This window comes from Ovis aries, chromosome 19 (genome assembly GCF_016772045.2).
Source record: "Ovis aries strain OAR_USU_Benz2616 breed Rambouillet chromosome 19, ARS-UI_Ramb_v3.0, whole genome shotgun sequence".
In the NCBI taxonomy this organism is placed as follows: Eukaryota; Metazoa; Chordata; class Mammalia; order Artiodactyla; family Bovidae; genus Ovis; species Ovis aries.
In genome coordinates, this window is record NC_056072.1 from 14,508,469 (window position 1) to 14,528,081 (window position 19,613).

A 19,613-nucleotide genomic window follows, 5' to 3' on the forward strand; every position below is an offset into this window, starting at 1 on the left:
GTCCATGGGATTTTCCAGGCAAGAGTACTGGAGTGGGGTGCCATTGCCAAGAGGCCCAGTTTGGGTGTCAAATAGAATCAGACCCTCTCATAGCTTTGTGACCTTGTGTAATTTCATGTCTAAAATGTGGGCTGTGGTAGTACTTCCCTCCTAGGATAAATGTAGACACTGAAGGAGGTGGTAGACATCCAGCACTTTAGCAGACTGCTGGGCACGTGGTGAGCAGTCGATGAGTGAGCCATTTGGTTATCACCAAGGAGGCCTTCATTAAATACCCTGGTGATGAATGGCCCCCATAGGTCAACTCTGAGTGTTTCAGTCTAGGGTGGGGTGGATGATTGTAATGTCCAACATACCGGGTTCAAGTCCATAGTTATGTCCTGTCTGACTTTGGACAAGTCACTTGGCCCCCTCTCTGCCTCACAGTGTCTCATGGAGGTTATATCTGTGTCACTGTGTTGTACTGGTTTTAAGTGAAATAGTATTTGTAAACTGTTCCTGGTAGCTGTTGCTGCTGCTGCTAATTCGCCTCAGTTGTGCCCGACCCTGTGCAACCACATAGATGGCAGCCCACCAGGCTCCCCCGTCCCTGGGATTCTCCAGGCAAGAGTACTGGAGTGAGGTACCATTGCCTTCTCCGCCTGGTAGCTGTTAGCCTGTTGTAAATACTTGATAGTAATTTTCTTTTTTCTTCCCAGTCTCTTCAGTAAGTTGCTCTGGTGCCCTGCTCTCAAACAACCCTGGCAAAGGATAGTATCATAGATACTATCAAACAAACAGTACAATCATCACACCCTAATCGCAACTGACAGTGATGCTGATGAGCAGGCAAATGTAGCCAGAGCTTCCCTGTCAGGTCTCTACTCTTGGCAAGTGACACCCCGCTCCCACCTCCCAGTGCATAGGCCCAGCACCGTGCAGTCTCTGGTCATGACCAAACACACAGCCGTTAGCAATGAACTGGGCTCTGGGTTGGCCTCTGCCACCACGCCATCTCGGAGACTGTCCCTAAAGCTCTCGTGATCAGCCAGCACCTTTCACCTGTGAGGACTCGTGGCTGGCCGTCTGCCCGTTTGCTTCTGGCTTAGGACCACAACTGCTTATAAGTTGATGCCTTTCTGTTAATGCAGCTTCTTTCTTAGCAGCTTTGTGCCTCATCATATCACACTGGACTTGAACTTGGCCTGTTTCCAGACGTCTTTTTTTATGTAGGAAGCCTGGCAGAGAGGGGATTTCTTCCGAAGATACATGTTCATCTGGAGGTGATGAGATATACACCAAGCTTTTATGTTTTCATCCCTCTCTGGGCCCTCTGGTTGGTTAGAAATGAGCCTTTGTTTGCAAACACTCGTCTGGGAGTAAAACAAACTCTTCCATTTTTTTGAGCATCAACTATGTGTCGGGCTATCATGTGACTTCTATAGGTGGGAAGGGACATAGGACGTTTGTAAGAATTAGGTTCATTTTGCTTCTGTCATTTTGGACATGGAGCCATTTAAACAGAAATAACAAGCAATTTGTTCTTTTTTCATTTTGTTCTGCTGCTGCTGCTGCTGCTAAGTCACTTGAGTCGTGTCTGACTCTGTGTGACCGCATAGACGGCAGCCCACCAGGCTCCCCCGTCCCTGAGATTCTCCAGGCAAGAACACTGGAGTGGGTTGCCATTTCCTTCTCCAATGCTAACTGTGGACAAATGAGCATTGTTTTTTATTACCAGATACTATAGTACTGTGGACCTCATTCTATTCCTATACATACATCAAGGGCTGCATGAAAATAGTTAGGTTTTGTGTGTTTTTTTTAAAGCCAAATCATCTGTGTCTTATAGGTCTTAGTAGTTAATACACTTGGGCTTTTGGGCCAAGTCTAAATTATTTTGAAAATAGATAATAAAGGGCAACAGCCAAGGGAAGGGCATGGCTGAATCTCCAAGAAGTGGCTGTAACTTGAGGAAAGTATAAAAGTGAAAATTGGAAAGAGCCGGCGTTATGGATGTATCATGAACTTCTGCCATCTAAGCAAATGCTATGACAATTATCTAATTGAAAATAGTCTAGTCCATGTGGATTAGTTCATTTATGTGCCATTTATCAGTGCTGATTTTCTAATCACCGATTTGCTACTCCTAAACACTTTTGCTGTCTGAGAACATTCTTGTGGCTGGAGAAAGGCTCCATCATGAGATCAAGAAAGAATGCGTTTGTCATATTCTGTTGAAATGACTGGCTGTGACATATGTAGCCTGGGGATGCTTGTTTGCATATAATTTGATGATAAAATATTGAGGTATAATTTACATACTGTAAAATTCACCCATTTTAAGTGAAGAATTTATAGTGTGTTTTAGTAAATTTCCAGAGTTGGCAACAGTCACCATAATTCAGTTTTAGAACATTCACATCTTGCCCTCCCCCATCTCTCCTCGTAAGATCCTTCATGTCTATTTACAATTAATTCCATTTCTCTACTTCTCATCTTGGATTTCCCTGGTGGCTCAGCTGGCAAAGAATTTGCCTGTATTGCAGAAGACCCTGGTTTAATCCCTCGGTCGGGAAGATCCCCTGGAAAAGGAAATGGCAACTCACTCCAGTATTCTTGCCTAGAGAATCCCATGACTCAGACTGTAGCCTGGCTACTATCCATGGGGTCACAAACAGTTAGACATGACTCATTGACTAAAGCATCACCACTCCTCATCCCAGGGAACCACGGATCTGCTGCCTGTCTCTATAAGTTGCCTATACTGGATACTTAGTATGAATGGAGTCATACAATATATGGTCTTTTATGTCTGGCTCCTACTGAGCATAAAGTTCTCATTTGTTTTCAGTACCTTTCAGGTGGAAGTAGATTTATTTGGTAGAGCTTCCTTGTTCAGAAGTGGAACTTCTGTTTGAAATACTGTTCTCATGGAGAGAGAAACTTGAGATGGTTTATTGTAGATTGAGTATCTGGAAAATTGGTGCTTGAAAGGTGCAGACTGTGCTTGTCGTACTGTTTAAAGCGTCATTTGTTAGTCCTCATTTCTTGGAAGAGGAAGCCCAAGACGTAATTACGGGGTTTGCCCAGGGCCTCATGGCCGTGGTAGATTCTCCTATGAAAACCTGAGCCTCATGGCACCAGTGTCACAGATCTGACCTAAAGTACGGGCGCTTTTTGCTTTCTTTATGCTTCTTAAACATTGTTGATCTGTGCTGACCTCAGCCGTGCCCTGGAATCTTCTCTGGTTCCCTAGTTCGGTACAGGAGCCAGGCTGGCCTTTGCTCAGTCCCCAGCACATGCAGCTTCGTTTGCTGTGACCTTGGGTCGGGTCCTTAACTTCTCTGAGCCTCAGTTTCCTCATCCATAGAATACTCATCAAAATAGTGCCTACCCTGCAAGATTGTTCTGAGAGGTAAACAAGAAAAGCAGATTAAATTCCTGGATATAGCAGGGACTCCTTAAGTGTTAGCTGCTGCCTCTGCTAGGAGCCTCCTCTTACTTTGAAGTTCACCATTTGCTAGCTGTGTGACATTGGGTGAGTTAGTTAACCTCTCTAGGCCTCAGTTTCTCTTTGGTAAAATGGGGTTAAGGTGAGTACCTACCCTGTAGTGGAGAAGGCAATGGCACCCCACTCCAGTACTCTTGCCTGGAAAATCCCATGGATGGAGGAGCCTGGTAGGCTGCAGTCCATGGGGTCGCGAAGAGTCGGACATGACTGAGCGACTTCACTTTCACTTTTCACTTTCCTGCATTGGAGAAGGAAATGGCAACCCACTCCAGTGTTCTTGCCTGGAGAATCTCAGGGACGGGGGAGCCTGTGGGCTGCCATCTATGGGGTCGCACAGAGTTGGACACGACTGAAGCGACTTAGCAGCTACCCTATAGTAGTTTTTACTCTGAGGAGTAAATGAGATAATCCATCTAGAGGGCTAGGAACAAGGCCAGGCTGTAGTTAGCGTGCTTGGTAAATGTAAGATGGTGCTATTATGAATTACTCTTAAAAGTTACCTCAGGGAGTACCCTATATTGTAGTCAAATATTTCCTGGAAAATATTTTAAGTAATGTTTTTCTCATCAGGGCATGGTCATTACAAAAAAATAAAATACAAAAAAAGAAAATTAAAAATTGCAGTTCTCTCCAAATGGCAGAAAGTGAAGAAGAAATAAACAGCCTCTTGATGAAAGTGAAAGAGGAGAGTGAAAAAGTTGGCTTAAAGCTCAACATTCAGAAAATGAAGATCATGGCATCCAGTCCCATCACTTCACAGCAAGTAGATGGGGAAACAGTGGAAATAGTGACTGACTTTATTTTGGGGGGCTCCAAAATCGCTGCAGATAATGATTGCAGCCATGAAATTAAAAGACGCTTACTCCTTGGAAGAAAAGCTATGACCAACCTAGACAGCATATTAAAAAGCAGAGACATTACTTTGTCAACAAAGGTCTGTCTAGTCAAGGCTATGGTTTTTCCAATAGTCACGTATGGATGTGAGAGTTGGAATATAAAGAAAGCTGAGTGCTGAAGAATTGATGCTTTTGAACTGTGATGTTGGAGAAGACTCTTGAGAGTCCCTTGGACTGCAAGGAGATCCAATCAGTCCATCCTAAAGGAGATCAGTCCTGGGTGTTCATTGGAAGGACTGATGCTGAAGCTGGAACTCCAATACTTTGGCCACCTCATGTGAAGAGCTGACTCATTTGAAAAGACCCTGATGCTGGGAGGGATTGGGGGCAGGAGGAGAAGGGGACGACAGAGGATGAGACGGTTGGATGGCATCACCAACTCGATGGACATGGGTTTGGGTGGACTGTAGGAGTTGGTGATAGACAGGGATGCCTGGCATGCTGCGGTTCATGGGATCGCAAAGAGTCGGACACGACTGAGCGACTGAACTGAACTGATTGGCTATTCTATTTTTTTCCGTTTATTATAAATCTACTCCCTTACCCCATCACCATTGGGATTATATGTGTTTTTGAAAACTTAGCTGGAATAACAGAGCACATACTTCCATAGTAGTTTTTCATTTCTGCCTCTGACTTCTGTGGCTGGGCTGTCAGGGACCTCAGAGCCTCCTGAAGTCTCTGCATCGTTCCGTACCCCTCGCCTCCTGTCACCATGTATGGTGATGACATATGCCTGACTGGTTCATGCTGGAAAAAACCCTGGTCCAGGTGTAGGTTTTATTGGGTTCAGTTGTTAAGGCATGTTAAATCTTTAAAAAAAATAGCTTTATAAAAGGGCAATACAACAGGTCCTTGTGATGGTAGATAATGAATCTACACCAGTGATAAAATCATATAAAGCTTAATATTCACATGTGCAGGTGCACACGCTCACGCACCTGCACGTGCGCGTGCACACACACACACACACACAAGTTCAAGTAAAACGGAGAAATCTGAGTAAGATTCCTAGATTGTAGCAATGTCAGTACCCTGGTTGTGATATTATTTTACAAAATGTTACTATCGGGTAAAACTTTGGTAAAGGGTATATGGAATCTCTGTGTTATTTCTTACGTCTGCATATGATTATCTACACAATTAACTACAGTGATCTCAATTCAAAAATACAGCTTTAAAATGTAAATATAATTTTCAATTAATTCAATCCCAGAGCAAAAAAGGTGCTCTGAGTCTTATTCTCTTACGTTAGGGTAGCACAGAGCCAAGATGAGTTTAAAATGTAGCCTGGTTGTCTTTCTCTCCAGGAAAGCCAAGGACCCGGTCCTTTGAGGAGAGCTAGGGTGGGCGTTAGAGGCTCTGGAGGCAGCATGGCACAGGTTTCAGCATAGCGGCCTTTTGCCCGTTGATGCCCCGGCTCGCCATACTCTTCTAGAGGGAGCTGGCTGGAGGCCTCTGGGTCTTGTGTGCACCGTTGCAGAGCATCACAGCCGTGCAGCAGGAAAACCAACTCCTGTCTGCACCCTTGGACTCTGCACTTAAGGTTTCTTGTGACCTCAAGCTGGTGAACTGCTTAGAGCAATTTGAGCTGGACTCCATCTCCATCAAGTTAAATTCTGGTTTTCACCAACCCTGTACATTTCCCTTGCTTTTTCTCCAGCCAGCGGCCAGAGGGTTTCTGCCGTAAAGCTCTGGGCGGAGAGGCCAGCAGAAGAACCATCCCCCATCCTGGCTCAGAGGGCCCTGTTTTGGGAGGGTTTCAGATTTGGAACCAGATTTCAGGTCTCTTCCTTAAACGAGAAAATCATTCCAACAGATCCAATTTCTCTGAGCTCACCCACTAGGATGATCTCTGCTTGCATTTATAAAATATTTAGCGACCTATTGCTTTCCAGCTGCAATTAGCCATTAGTGATGCTACTGAGTTTGGTTAGAAATACACTTCAATTCCCAAAGGCCTTGCCTGGGCTGTGACTGCAAGTGGGTTGTTGCGAAAGCTGAACTAAGTCTTTTACTCTTAAAAGAATTGTTTGTTAGAGTCTTAGTTATGAGGAATTAATAACAAGTTATTATTTGGCCCCTAAGTGGCTGGTGTCAAAAAATTTTATGCTTTGGCTCTAAATCCATTTGCTTTCACTCCTTCCTTCTCAGAATAAAACCCAAGCTACCTTCACGGTGTTTGGACTACAAATCATTTCCTTGCCACTGATTTAAAATAAAACAACCCTGAGATTTTTCTGGAGATGAAAGCCTTCTTTCGGTGCACACCCTTTTTCTCCAATGGAAAAACAAAGACATAGTCCTGAAGTGGCCTGGAGGCATCCTCTTAAGACCTCTTAAGCAAATGGCGTATGTTATGAAATACCATGTGTATGACTGTGTGTGTGTGGATTAAATAAAAAAAAGATCTATCACCCCAGTTTTCATGGTTTGGAAACTAGTTGCAGAGACTTAGGTTTTAGGCCATTTGGGGAAGAGGAGGCTGGGCCATTATGGAATTATCAGTTAAGATTGTTTAATAATTAATACCAAGAACTGCTTTGGAAAGGACCCACTGGGTCTGTACAGAAAGTGGGGTCTAGATCCTAGGGCTCCTTCTGGCGGTTTATATATCACTCACTGTGCTGCTGACCCACTTTGGTTTGATGACCGGATATGAGGCCAGACCCCTTTCCACTCCAGCGCCTTGCCCTCAGCAACACCCCCGAGTGTGCACGTGCGGATGTGCACGCACACACGCACACACACACATATGCAGTGTCAAGACTTTGCAGTGATTAGTCGACCCCTGTCCCCTTACCCCACACAGCTTGGGGCTTTTCTCTGGAATCAAACCCAGTAACGCTGAACCTGGCCAGACTTTGTTTGGCAGACTTGTAGCATCGGTAGTTACATGGTCATTTTTATTTCTTGCAGTTTTATGTGCTGAACGAGTTGGCCAGATGACTAAAACATATAATGACATAGATGCTGTAACTCGGCTTCTTGAGGAGGTAAGTGATTCGGGGAAAGGCAAAGAGTCGTTTATAATTGACTGATTATAATTTATATCGATTAAAGCAGACATTACTATTTTTCTTGGTGAAGAATGTCAGAAATTGAGCCCTCTCAGAGTATTATTCAGTGGCTTTTTATTTATTTTTTGAGCTGGTAGCTATGTTGGCTTTAGTTGCTGTAATTTTGTACAAGAAATTTTGGGTTTTAAAAGGAATCTATTAATAACAGAATAGGGTAACATTTAAATACTTGCTATAGAATAGCCAGTTGAAGCTTTATAAACTCTTAAAATATATACTACTGATATATATTAAATGTATAGAAAAATGTCAGAAAAAAGACATCATTATCCATATCTTTGTAATGTTTTTGTTTTGTTGTGTTATGTTTTTACTTAGTCAGGTTAAGAGAATGTTACTATGCAGTGTCAGCATGGAAATAACCAAAACAAGCGAGGCAAGAAAAATTTAGGAAACTTGCTTAGGAACAGCTGCAGGCATTCTAGAGACTATGGTTTTCTCAATTTCTTCTCAGCATCCTATTGACATTTGAGAATTAAGGTGTTCTGATGGTCTCTAGAAGCAGATGAGTATACTGTGTGTATCCCCATGCCTAGAACAGGCCAGAACATGGTAGGTTCTCAGCATTTGCTGAATAAATGCCCGTCTTTAAAACTTCTTCCACTCTCCCCACAAAATCAGGCCTCAAATGCAGAGGTGTTAACTTTTAGATCCAGGTTTGTGCTCTAGAATCTAGCACGATATGAGTCATGTGACTATTCAGTAGCCCTTCTTGAGGAACAGAGTAGAAAGATACGAGGGACACAGAAATCCTCATTTTCAGCCAGTGGCAGGACAAAGCAGAAGTGTGGGACCCGAGGTTTTGTTCTTGGGTTGGGGAGGGTCTTCAGCCCATTTTCATGTCTCTCTTTGCCTGTGCTCTCCCTTCTGTACACCCAGTCTTCTCCTACCTGTTCTGAGGACAGGACCCCTCTGATCCACCCCCATGCCCCATTCCTGAGGGCTCACCTCCCCGGCTACCCGCTTCCCTCTCATTCTCCTGAAGGCCACCCCCTGGCAGGTCCACTGGAGCAGACACAGGGCAGGAGCTGAGACCCACTTAACCATCTGCATGTCAGGAAAGTCCCAAATTCCTCAGCCCCAAATAAGTGAGATTAGATTTTCTGGCTGTGTGACAGGGCCCTTGCTGAGGCATTTTAGGAGCACTGGCCTCTGGGTGGTTCTCCAGTTGCATCCGTCTGGGCAGCTGGCATTAGCCACCTCGTAGGCTAGCTCGGCTAACATCACCAACTTTCGAAAATGGTTTTTACAGACCCCTTTCTGCTGTGTCCATTTCCCCCAACAGTGCCCTGTTTCTGAATCCACTCCTCACCCCATACCCAGTTAGTCTTCTGAAGGTGGTCCTGTGTCTGTGCCTTTATTATTTTTTTCCCAAGACTACTGTCACGGCTCCTGGAGCCCTGGCATGAGATTTTGAGTTTTCTCCCTTTCTTCTCTGCAACTGCCACCCTCCCAAACCCTCTGTAATCACCTGGCCCACCCCCAAACCCGAGACTCAGCACTCCTTGGCATGGCATTCAAGGCCATCCACTTAACCACATTCCTAAATCCTCTTCTTTACCCTTCCCTGGTGCCTTCCTCCTGCTCTCCTACATGGGACCTTTTGCACCGTTTGGCCCCTCTGTCTCTTCCTGCCTCTGGATGTCGTACTGCAGGGCTCACTGGGGACCTCTGCAGCTGCCACACACCCCCAGCCACAGGTAGTCCGTGCCCCCGGCGGCCATCCTATTGTTCTGTTAGCTTTGTTCTTCCAGCTGGGTTGTTAGAAGTTTCTCCAAGGCGGGAACCCTGTTGGATGATTTCCTTCTCCATTTTAATCTTGGAAATGACAGGCCTTAGATAAATGCCTGCCTCTGTGGTCATGCTGATTCATAAGGGTAAACTTTGACTGAGAATTAGCTGCTGTCGTGCATCATCTCATTAATTCTATGCTAGTTCTCAGACGTAGATGCCATTGCTGCTCCATCCTACAGAGAAGGGACCTACTCTTGAGAGAACAGAGGATGCCCACGTAGTACAGCTGTTTTCTAGCCCGGGCCCTTAACCACTGTGGCCCTGTTGCTTTTGACTGTAGTTGTTTATTGCCCTGTTTATTTAGTTCTGGAGAGTATGATTAGTTGATTGTCAATGAGACATTCTTACTTTAAAAACATGAACTGGCTGACTTTTGTTTTTAACGGGATGCTGCTTCAGTGAGTGTCCAGGGCCCATGGGTCCTGGCGGCTGGTGAGTGTGAGCTGGCAGGGCTGGGCGAGGCTTTCACAGGACCAGACCCATCTCTTCTTGGATGTTTGAGGATCGTGTTCAGAGGAGACTGGGACTCCAGCCCAGTATTTAGATTCTGGTCATCAACAATTCACAGCTAATTTCCTAAATGAGTGTCACTCATTTATAAAAAGTATGTTGTTGTGTTTTTGAAAAAATTGTTTGGATTGTTGAAAAGAGTATTTGTGGGGCAGTTTCTTCAGGTGACTCTTTGCTCTGCCCTCTTTGTTTTATTTTTAGCAGTTCCCCATGGCCACGGTCTAGGTGCATCTGTGTGTTTTGTATATAACAGCATTGTATACACTATATACGGCATTCCTCTCCCTCTTGATAAGAATCATGTCTGAGTTGCCGCCTTTCTTTGGAACTGGGCAGGGTTTCCTGGTTAAAGTCTGATTGTCCCAGGCACGTGACAGCTGTCCCATGCTGTACTCTTCCTGGCTTTGGTTCTGTTTCTTTTGGTTTTGCATGCCTGCCACGTGCAGATGGGGTACCAGCAGGATCTGCACGGATGCCACGCACAGCCCTCAGCTGGCCCGAAGAGTTTGCTTCTCATTGAAGGGGAAGAGGATTCTGTGGCTTGCCCTGGCTTGCTGCTGCTAGGAATTTACCTTTGGGCAAAGCTACCTCCTCCCCAGTTACGGAGAGGGTTATTCTGGGGGCCTCTTAGTCATGCTTTTCATCCTTAAATGGGTGAATGAGATGAGTCAACTGCTCAGTGTGGGAGGCAGGCTGTTCTCCATCTCCGAGGCCATGCCAGGCAGCTCGAGTGCTCATTGGTAAAAGAGGCCGAGACGCAAGTCACAGTCTTTTAAATTTTCAGGAAAACTTTGATGTAGATAGGGAGTAGGGAGAGCCAGATTGAGCCCCACCTGGCTGCCATCTCCTGGGGAATCAAAGAACCAGTTGTTTTAATATCTTGTTTCCAAGGTCACAATGTGTTACGGTCCCATTTTTCTCACTGAAGTTTGGACAGTGGTCATTTCCTACCCATTTTCCTGGTTTTAGAAGTAAATATTTATCATGTTTTGGCTGGTTGTAAGAAATAAGACTCTTTTCGTTCCTGAAATTCTTAAGGAGAAACCCAGCCAGCCTTTTGCCTGAGAAAAACCAGAGACCTTCTCACAACCTTTTTGTTTAAGGTTTTTGTTTCATCTCTGAATATTTTTGTTGTAACTTCCTTTTTTTCCCCAGCAGAGCATTTTATGTATGTTACTATGAAGATTAGATTTGGGGTGTAGACAAGGTGAGAGTCGTCCCTTTAGTAGAGCAAGGAGGCCTTGGGTCTGAGGTTTGGGGTGTATCAGCATAGGTTGGGAGGGCTGGAGGGCTTTGTGGTTGAGCCCACCGCCACTTATTTCCTTCCCCTGCCTGCTCCCCATTCCTCTTGGGTTCTGGCTCCTGTGTGCCATGGGAAGCCTTCAGCATCCTTCATTTGCTCAGCAGTGCCTTGCTGAGCTTGTCTTTATCCATTATGATTTTGGCTTGATTTGTTCGCACTGAAATCTGTGTATGAAACATCTTTGTGCACAGGATCTTAGCAGCATGTATGCATGATGGCAACAACACAGAACAGTAGTCAGTGAGCCGAAGAGCATAAAACACCTGCTGGGCATTCAGTCTGAGGGCGTGTTCTAGTAGAGAGATTTAATAGGCTGGAGTGAGAGTTATGGAGACCATGCTTTTTTGGACAGTGGGGCTGCAGTTTTCACTGAGACGTAGCCAGCTAAAGGGCTTCCCAGGTGGCTCAGCAGTAAAGAATCCATCTGCCAAGCAGGAGACACGGGTTTGATCCCTGGATCAGGAAGATTATCTGGAGAAGGAAATGGGAACCCACTCCAGTATTCTTGCCTGGGAAATCTCATGGACAGAGGAGCCTGTCATGCTACAGTCCATGGGGTCGCAAAAGAGTCAGATGTGACTTGGCATCTAAACAATAGCAGCCAGTGGAAACCACTTGCACTGGTTGGTAATTTGGGGACAGCCTCTGGAGAAGTGGGCTCCCTCACACAATCCCTGTGGGTCATTTCCTCCCAGTACCAACTATGCACAACTGTTGGCGTCTGAGAAATGATAAAGGGCCACTGAGATAAGGACTCTGCTTTGACGTGGAAGCCAGTGCAGATGAATGCACAGAGAGGGGCGTCTCGGTTGGTTGGGCAAACTCAGTGGTCCCCTTTGTTCCCTGGGAGGGAATGACGGGGAGGCACAGATGGGGAAGGAGTTGGAAGAATTTATGGCTCACTTGACATGACCCCCAGCTGTCTTCTGGGACAGTAGTGGCAGCAGTTACAGGCTTCAGGACCATGGAAGACTTAGGGGGGAGAGACCATCGTTCATGTAAGAGCTCCAGAGAGTTAAATCACGATTGGATCCAGTCCCCCCACCCTATGCTTTGGTCATAATTCATTGAAACTCCCATGATGAGCGAAGGAAGGTGTGTTCCTATTCCGTTGCATGAAATCATTTGGTGGGTATGAAAAAAGTTGGAAATAAAAGCTGCTCTTTGAAAAGTCTTACAACTCAATGAATTGTAAAGCTGGAAGATTCTTTGACCCTACCTCTTCTCACAGACAAGGGAACCAGGCCCCAGGGATTGTTCAACCAGAACCCACACTCTCAAATTATAGGGTGGAACAGTTCACATGAAGCAGTTAAACTTTGGACAGGTACCTACTCTAAGAAATGCCTCTTAGGTTGTAGGTAAATATGTGACAAATGAAATTTAAACATGAGATAATAACCTTCCTTCGTGGAATGCACCTTGGTATGTCAGTTCTGTGCTGTTGAATGTCGTTTAAAACAAAATGTCAGTTGCCATGACTAGAATGAGTCTCAACCTACTGATGATTTATAATCTGTGTTTGGAAAGAATGGATCTAGAGGGTCCTTGTTAAGTGTAAACCATAAGGTCACTTGGTTATCGGAAGGTGGGACCCCTCCCCAGCTTTCTTCTGCTCAAACTGCATGTCCCTGGTCTTCTGCTTTTTTACACCAAATGAGCAGAATAATTAGCATAGACGTCTAAGAGGATTTCACTTTCCAGAGTTCTCCTCCCCATGCCAACCTATAAGTGAGCATGTGAATGTACACTTGGTGGCCAGTGGCTTCATCAGCAAGGATCAGTAAGTCTGCATTTGGTGATGGCATCCACCCCACTGTCTCCACTGTCAGGGTCCAGCTTTCCTCCCATAAACCCAGCTGGACCTTTATATGCCGCTAAAGATTTTCCTCTGTACCTTGCTGTGCCCTAAATGTCAGCTGCTGAGCTAACAGAAAATTCTGTGTCTGCAACAGTCTTTGTTTCTGAAGTAGGGTGATTTTATGCATTATTTCTCCATTCTTAGAACTGTTTCTTTAAAAAATAAAGTCTAAGTAACCGTAAGTTGAAAAAAAAAAAAACTGTATTCTATTTTAGAGTCACTTTAAATATTTTTGTTGCATACGCAGTGAATCTAAGGAACTCAGTAAATCCCATCTTAATTGAAGTATGCCAAAGAGGCTGCCTTGGCTATTTTAGCACACTTGGAATTTCTGGATTCACTCCTTCATCCTGTAAACAGTTTCTGAGTGTTTCCTTCTGCTGGGCACTCATGGTGACTAGAGCCCAGCCCACAGGTAGGAAGACAGGTTATCAAATGACTACACAAAGACCAAAAGCAGTTGCATAGAAAGGTTTTGGAAAGCATGTTTTTTACCTGCAGGGAGAGACTTGTTTTCATCAGATGGAAGGTTCCTTTTCATTGTTTGGGGTCCGTGTCACTGAGTAAGCTGCTCTTTGAACATGTATCAGAGGCCAATGCATGGATGGTGACTCAGTAATCCATTGTTATTGCTAAACGCCCTTGTTTTCTTTCATTGACACGGAGTCCTATGGGCTCCTGCTGGATGCATGGGTTTTCTCAATGTCTGTTCTCACTTCTGTCTCTCACAGAAAGAGCGGGATCTAGAGTTGGCTGCTCGGATTGGCCAGTCGTTGTTGAAGAAGAACAAGACACTAACCGAGAGGAACGAGCTGCTGGAGGAGCAGGTGGAGCATATCAGGGAGGAGGTGAGGTGCTGGCAGCCTCTGCAGGACAGCCGTCTGCAGGGTCTTGGGTGCCGTGGGTACAGCCGAAGAAAGTGATGATGGAACAGGGTCCTGTTGGGAAAAGCCCAGCCCAGACACAGAGGGCTGACTTTCTGCCACCTCTTCTGATCATTTACCCCTTTTGACAATGAGGACGGGATGGCCCAAGTTGGACCTGCCCTTGTGTGGTCAGTAGGCCCACAGTCTGGACCAGTCACAGTCCCCATCCTCCAAGAGTCCAGATCACCCTGTGGGCTGAGAAAGGCACTCAGAGCTTCGGTGAAAGTGTACACAGGCTACTCCAGCAAGGCGTGGGGCTCCCTGAGCCTGGGTGGGTGGGTGTGGATGGGTGGAGAAGGAACCACAGCCGGAGGCCAGCCATGCTGCAGAGCGAGGCAGTGATGGCCTTTAGTCAGTACAGTCATATAATTTTGTGTTTGTAAAACAAAACCAAAAGTAGCCCATCGTTTTCATGGTAGAAACCCTACCATTTCAATGATACAAATCTCGGCTGTTGTCGTCAGCCCCCATCATTGTGAACAGTTTATGTGGAACTTGGGGGCTGAGGTCACAGCAGAGCAGCCCTGGTTTTCCAGCAGGAATGTGGTGTCGATGGAGGAGGAAGGCTGCAGGGTCAGGTGGGGTTGCTGCAGCAAGAGTTAGAAACTTAGAACCAGGTCCCACTTGGTAGCATCTTTGCCATCGTCTTGACTATCCTTTGAACAGGGCATTTGAACTGTGAGGACTCTTTGCTTTCCTTCTTCTCATTTATTTTCCCTTATTTTCTATCAGAAACTTTCTTAGTGGGAGGGGATGCCCTCATGCATGTCCCTAAGATGTACTGAGACCTATTGCTCATTAAAGCTGTTCCCAGCTATTGCCTCGGTTTAATCATCATTTCATATGATGAAATAGAGTAGCCACTAGGTAAGAAAAAGTTTTTTAAGGGTTTACTGTCATTTTTATTGATCTTTCTTCTTCCAGTTTTATTGAGATACAGTTGACATACAGCATTGTATAAAGACAAGTTTTAATCCTGGGTTCTCTTTAAAAGATGATGAAGTAGGTTATTTGCAGGGTAGGAATAGAGACGCAGACTTAGAAACTGAACTTGCGGACACAGTGGGGGAAGGAGAGGCTGGGATGAACTGAGAGAGTCGCACTGAAATGTATCCACTACCGTGTGTAAACCAGATAGCTAGTGAGAAGCTGCTGTGTGGCACAGGGAGCTCAGTTCAGTGCTCTGTGGTGACCTAAAGGGGTGGGGTGGGGAGTGGGGTGGAAGGAAGGCTCAGGAGGGAGGGGATATATGTAAACACATAGCTGGTTCATGTTGTTGTACGGCAGAGACCAACACCACGTTGGAAAGCAATTATCCCCCAATGAAAATTTTCTTAAAAATAGAACAAATGGAAAAAAAAGATGGTGAGGTAGGATACTGATAAGGTATAAGAAATAAAGTTAACCCTTGCTTTCCCGGCCTCTAGCATCTTGATCTGAATCCCCCTTCTTCCACGTGTGAGAGAAGGTTAGCCTGCCCCCCTCCTTGGCCCCTTCTGAGCAGAGAGACATGCCATCAGGAACTAGGAAATGGTTCCCCATTGCCCTCACGTGCTGTTTCTCCACTTTGCTGCCCTTGCTTGGGGCTCCCTCACCTTCCACAGAGTACATCCTGCCCTATGAGGGTGGAAGTGCCTTTCTTTCCTTTGGGGAACCCTGGACTTTGAAAACTGATTTCCTTTGGCACATCATTAAATGATGCCGAGGTGTTGAAGCCGAAGCCTTTAAGCACCTAAAACTGGCTTTACCACAGAAGATAAAATATATTTACTTGTGTTATGTAGGAAAAGTTGGAATAAACTAGAGAACCCAAATCAAATTTGAAACAAGAGAGAATGAAAACAGTTACAGTTCTCCTGCTGGTTGCCTGTTCATCAGTGCGGAATAGTGAAAGGGCAGGCGAACAGTTTTATGACTCAGGTTTGTTTACTTTAAACCTGAAGTGTAAATAAGTGATTTGTAGAACCGTGCCTGCAGTAGTTGGTATGGCCAGCTCCTGATGGTTGCCTCTTTTATCCCTGTATCTAGAATTCCTATCTTGTAAGCCTTGAGCGCAAAGCAAGATCTGGCCATGTGTGGCCAGAATTCCCATGAGGGTGTAGCGGTCACAACATGGGGCTGTGAGATTTTCCAGGTGGAAGAACAAGGGCTGACCAGCTTGCTGCCCACCTAGAGCTGGCCTCGCCAGGTTCCTGATCTGAGGTGGAATTTGGTTTGGGGAGGAGTAAATGACTTCCTTCATTTGACAACATGGTCCACCTCTCCGGGTGTCTTCCCAGTTGTCATCTGTTTACTGGCAAAGCCCATATGCTGTCTTGTCCCCCCACCCCCACCCCATCCATCATTCTATCATCTGCTTGTCCCCTCTCACTTCTTCTCCATACTAGAGTAAAAACTACAAATTTAAGTGGAGGGTTTCTTTGCCACAAAGTAATTGATCGTATGTTTCTTAGATAGGATCAAACGCAACCCTTTGTTTTCCTTGAATAGCACAAAATCAGTGATGTGCCTTCACTTTGAATGAGGAATTTTAAAATATTGTCCCTGGGCAGGCAGTGTTTAAGCATGAATGGGGATGATGTCTTGTTTGGAGAGTGCGTGATGGGCCTCAACTGGGTCTGCGCAGGTGTCACAGCTCCGGCATGAACTGTCCATGAAGGATGAGTTGCTTCAGTTCTACACCAGCGCCGCGGAGGAGAGCGAGCCGGAATCTGTGTGCTCCACCCCGTAAGTCACCGAGGGCCTGTCTCCAGAGGCCAGAGCACCGCTGGCTGTGGTCCATGACCTTGGAGTTGCCCAGACACGGTCACCTTCACTGGCAGCACAAGCCAGCTGCCCTCGGCCTTCTCCAGGCCAAGCATCTGAGTGCCTCAGACAGATTGATCTTGCTTTTCTGATGGGATTTTAGTTAGCCTCTTCCTGGGTCTTTCACAGCTTAGTTGTCAGTGTAGATTGATCAGGCCTGGTTGTGAATGAGTAACAGCTGGCTCTGCTGTTGGAGGGAATACAGGAGCCAGCAGATCTGTGGGGGCTTCTTGGGGTCCTCTTCTCTGTCAGCAGAGTCTCCTATAAGGAACGTGAACTCTAGAGCCCAGTGACCCGAGTTCAGATCTTGGCTCTGGGGCTCACTGCTGTGTGCTCATGGCCAAGTTACTTAACCTTTCTGTGCTTGTTCCCTCATTGGTAAAATGGGGGTAATAATAGTAACTTAGTTCTTAGGGCTGTGAGCACTGAATGAGTTCATACATATAGAGTACTTAAAATAGTTCCTGACAGATAGAAGGCATCCCAGAGTTGTGCAGGCTTGAAATAGAGTTGGTTCCCCAGAAATCTGAGGCAAAGTGGCAGCCAAGGGTTGGGATGCGGGACTGAAGGGATGCGAGCCTGTGCTGTTTTCCTGGGGGCGGGGGAGAGGCCTGATGGATCATTGTCACACCCTCACCCTCGCGAGCTTTCCTTGAAAGCCCCATCTGTGTGCCGCAGTGTGGTTTGCCAAGTGGTGGGAGGAAGTGTCTCCCTCCCTAGGAAGCGGACTTTCTCCCCCAGGTTGAAGAGGAATGAGTCGTCCTCCTCCGTCCAGAATTACTTCCATCTGGATTCTCTGCAGAAGAAGCTGAAGGACCTTGAAGAGGAGAACGTTGTACTTCGATCCGAGGTGAAGTGCAGTCCCTGCCCTGTCCCCTCTCTGCAAGGGTGGTGGCCCAGCGTGCTTATCTGGCGAGTACAGCCGTGATTACAGCCCTGCCGTTCTCAAGGGTGGCGGTCTGCGGAAGGGCCACCTGGCCCTGGGTCACGGCCACACTAAGTGCCCAGCGGGCATGCCTCATTTATAAGCCAGGCAGCACACACCATCTTGGTTGCAGCAGATGGACAGGTGAATTGTGCAGTGTGAGGATGGGTAACAGTGGCAGACCCTCCTCCTTCACGGTTAGGGCAAAAGCTTCTGGAAGGTGGGGCCTTACTCTGGTGGTCTCCAGCTCGGATGTAGAAACAGCTCGGAGGCCGGGTGTGAGAGCCTTGTTCTCATGCTACTGCAGGTCAGATGTGCTCAAAGGAAATAGTACTTGGAGACATATTTCTTAGACAACTAACTTTAAAAGGTTGAGCTGAAGCAACTTGGGAACTCATGCTTTTGAGTATTTCTGGTTGGCTAGTCACTGTGGTGGGTACTTTGCCTGCTTTCTTTAAAAAAAAAAAAAAAAAAGTCTTGATAACAAGGGTGGAAAAACCCTGGGAAAACCAGGACCCAGGCTGCTAGGTATTTTGATTGCCCAAGATTTTCCAAATTAGTGAACAACAAAGCCAGGGTTTATAAGTCTCTGTGACTCCAAACCCACATAATTTCCCTTTACCCACTGCCCCTATCCAGAAACACAGATACATAGGGATTTAGTGTTTTTTGTTTATTTATCAGTGAGCTTTTGCTCTCCAGCCAGAGGTTTGGTTCAGCCCTGTTTATCAGGCCCTTGGATTGTCAAGTTTGAGCTGCAAGCTCACCTGGGCAGGCCCAGGGCTCCCCAAAGTCCCTCAATATGGCAGACCATCTGTCACCTTGAACTTGCCTCCCTTGTTGCAAAGAGCCTCATGTCTGGGCTTAGCAAGATGCTCCTATGCCTGAGAAAACGGTCATGTTTGGGAACGCATGTAAGAATTAAAGATTTTAAAATTTAAAAAATAAAAAACTAAAAAAAAAAAAAGAAAACGGTCATGTCTCTTAGCCCTCACCTCTTTCAGCCCCTCATAAGAGACATAAACCCAGAGTGATCAAGAGGGTTACCCAAGCTTTCTCTGCCAGCGAAGAGCCGAACAAAGAGTCTAGCCCAGTTTTCCCCATTCTGAGTTCCAGCAGCCACCCTAAGTAAATGCTCTGGCCCCAGGCACATGGTGACCGGTCCCTCTGTTGGAGTCATCACATGAAGCAAGCAGAGGGAATCTGATCCCAGCCATAGATTCTGACTCCTCCACCTAGCTTTCAGTACGGTGATATGTCTGGGGCCGGGACCTGAGAGCTCAGAGATACCTCTCTACCTGGGGCATTTTCTTGGAGCCTTCAGATCTCTGTCTTCCCACCTTTACACCCAGAGCAAAGCCATCCAGAGTCCAAGCATAGCTCCTAGGTCTCTGAACCTCAATGCTTTCATATTGTATCTTGTTTTGGCTCACCTGAAAACAGCAGGACAGATTCCCACTTGTGAACCTCAGAGGACCATACCTAGCACATAGCAAGTGTGGTAATTGTTAACTCTTCTTATTGTGGGGCTTATCCTTAGAATGCCCACTGTAGGCAAGGATGTGTCATAGGCTGTTTTGGGTCACAAAGGGATCCGTGACTGTGAGCCCGGACAGACACACATGGACAGACAGGCGGACTAATAGAGGGGCTCGCAGTTTCAGCAACTGCTTTGCATGATGCCCTCTAGTGGTTGGGATTGACTTTCTGTATCTGAGGGCGCAATGGGTGACAGCTGGGGAGATGCTGAAGGGCAGCATTCCAGACCCAGGTTAGCCCTTGCTGCATCACCTGGCCTGACCAGGTGTGGCTGTGGGGCCTCTGACCTGAGCCCTGTCCACAGGCCTGCCAGCTAAAGACGGAGACCATCACCTACGAAGAAAAAGAGCAGCAGCTGGTCAACGACTGTGTGAAGGAGCTGAGTATGGCCCGCCCCCTGCCACTCCTGTCCTCCCACCTTTTACTTTTCTCATTGGCCATCCTTAAGACTGGATGGATTTGCATCACTTGATAGAATGTGGTC

At 46.3% G+C, this 19,613-nt stretch overlaps 1 protein-coding gene across 22 annotated transcripts in view; it reads left to right on the forward strand.

Moving 5' to 3' along the window:
* The window catches only part of TRAK1 (trafficking kinesin protein 1), a 155,038-nt gene that overhangs the window by 107,621 nt on the left and 27,804 nt on the right, over nucleotides 1-19,613 (forward strand). For 21 of the 22 annotated variants that reach the window (XM_060402107.1, XM_060402101.1, XM_060402103.1 and 18 more), the window contains 5 exons: nucleotides 7,306-7,382; nucleotides 13,666-13,782; nucleotides 16,487-16,587; nucleotides 17,407-17,515; nucleotides 19,434-19,512. In XM_060402107.1, coding sequence (XP_060258090.1) covers nucleotides 7,332-7,382; nucleotides 13,666-13,782; nucleotides 16,487-16,587; nucleotides 17,407-17,515; nucleotides 19,434-19,512 — 457 coding nt within the window. In that variant the 5' untranslated portion in view covers nucleotides 7,306-7,331. The remainder of the gene's footprint in view (nucleotides 1-7,305; nucleotides 7,383-13,665; nucleotides 13,783-16,486; nucleotides 16,588-17,406; nucleotides 17,516-19,433; nucleotides 19,513-19,613) is intronic. The other variant, XM_042235874.2, reaches the window with a different exon arrangement.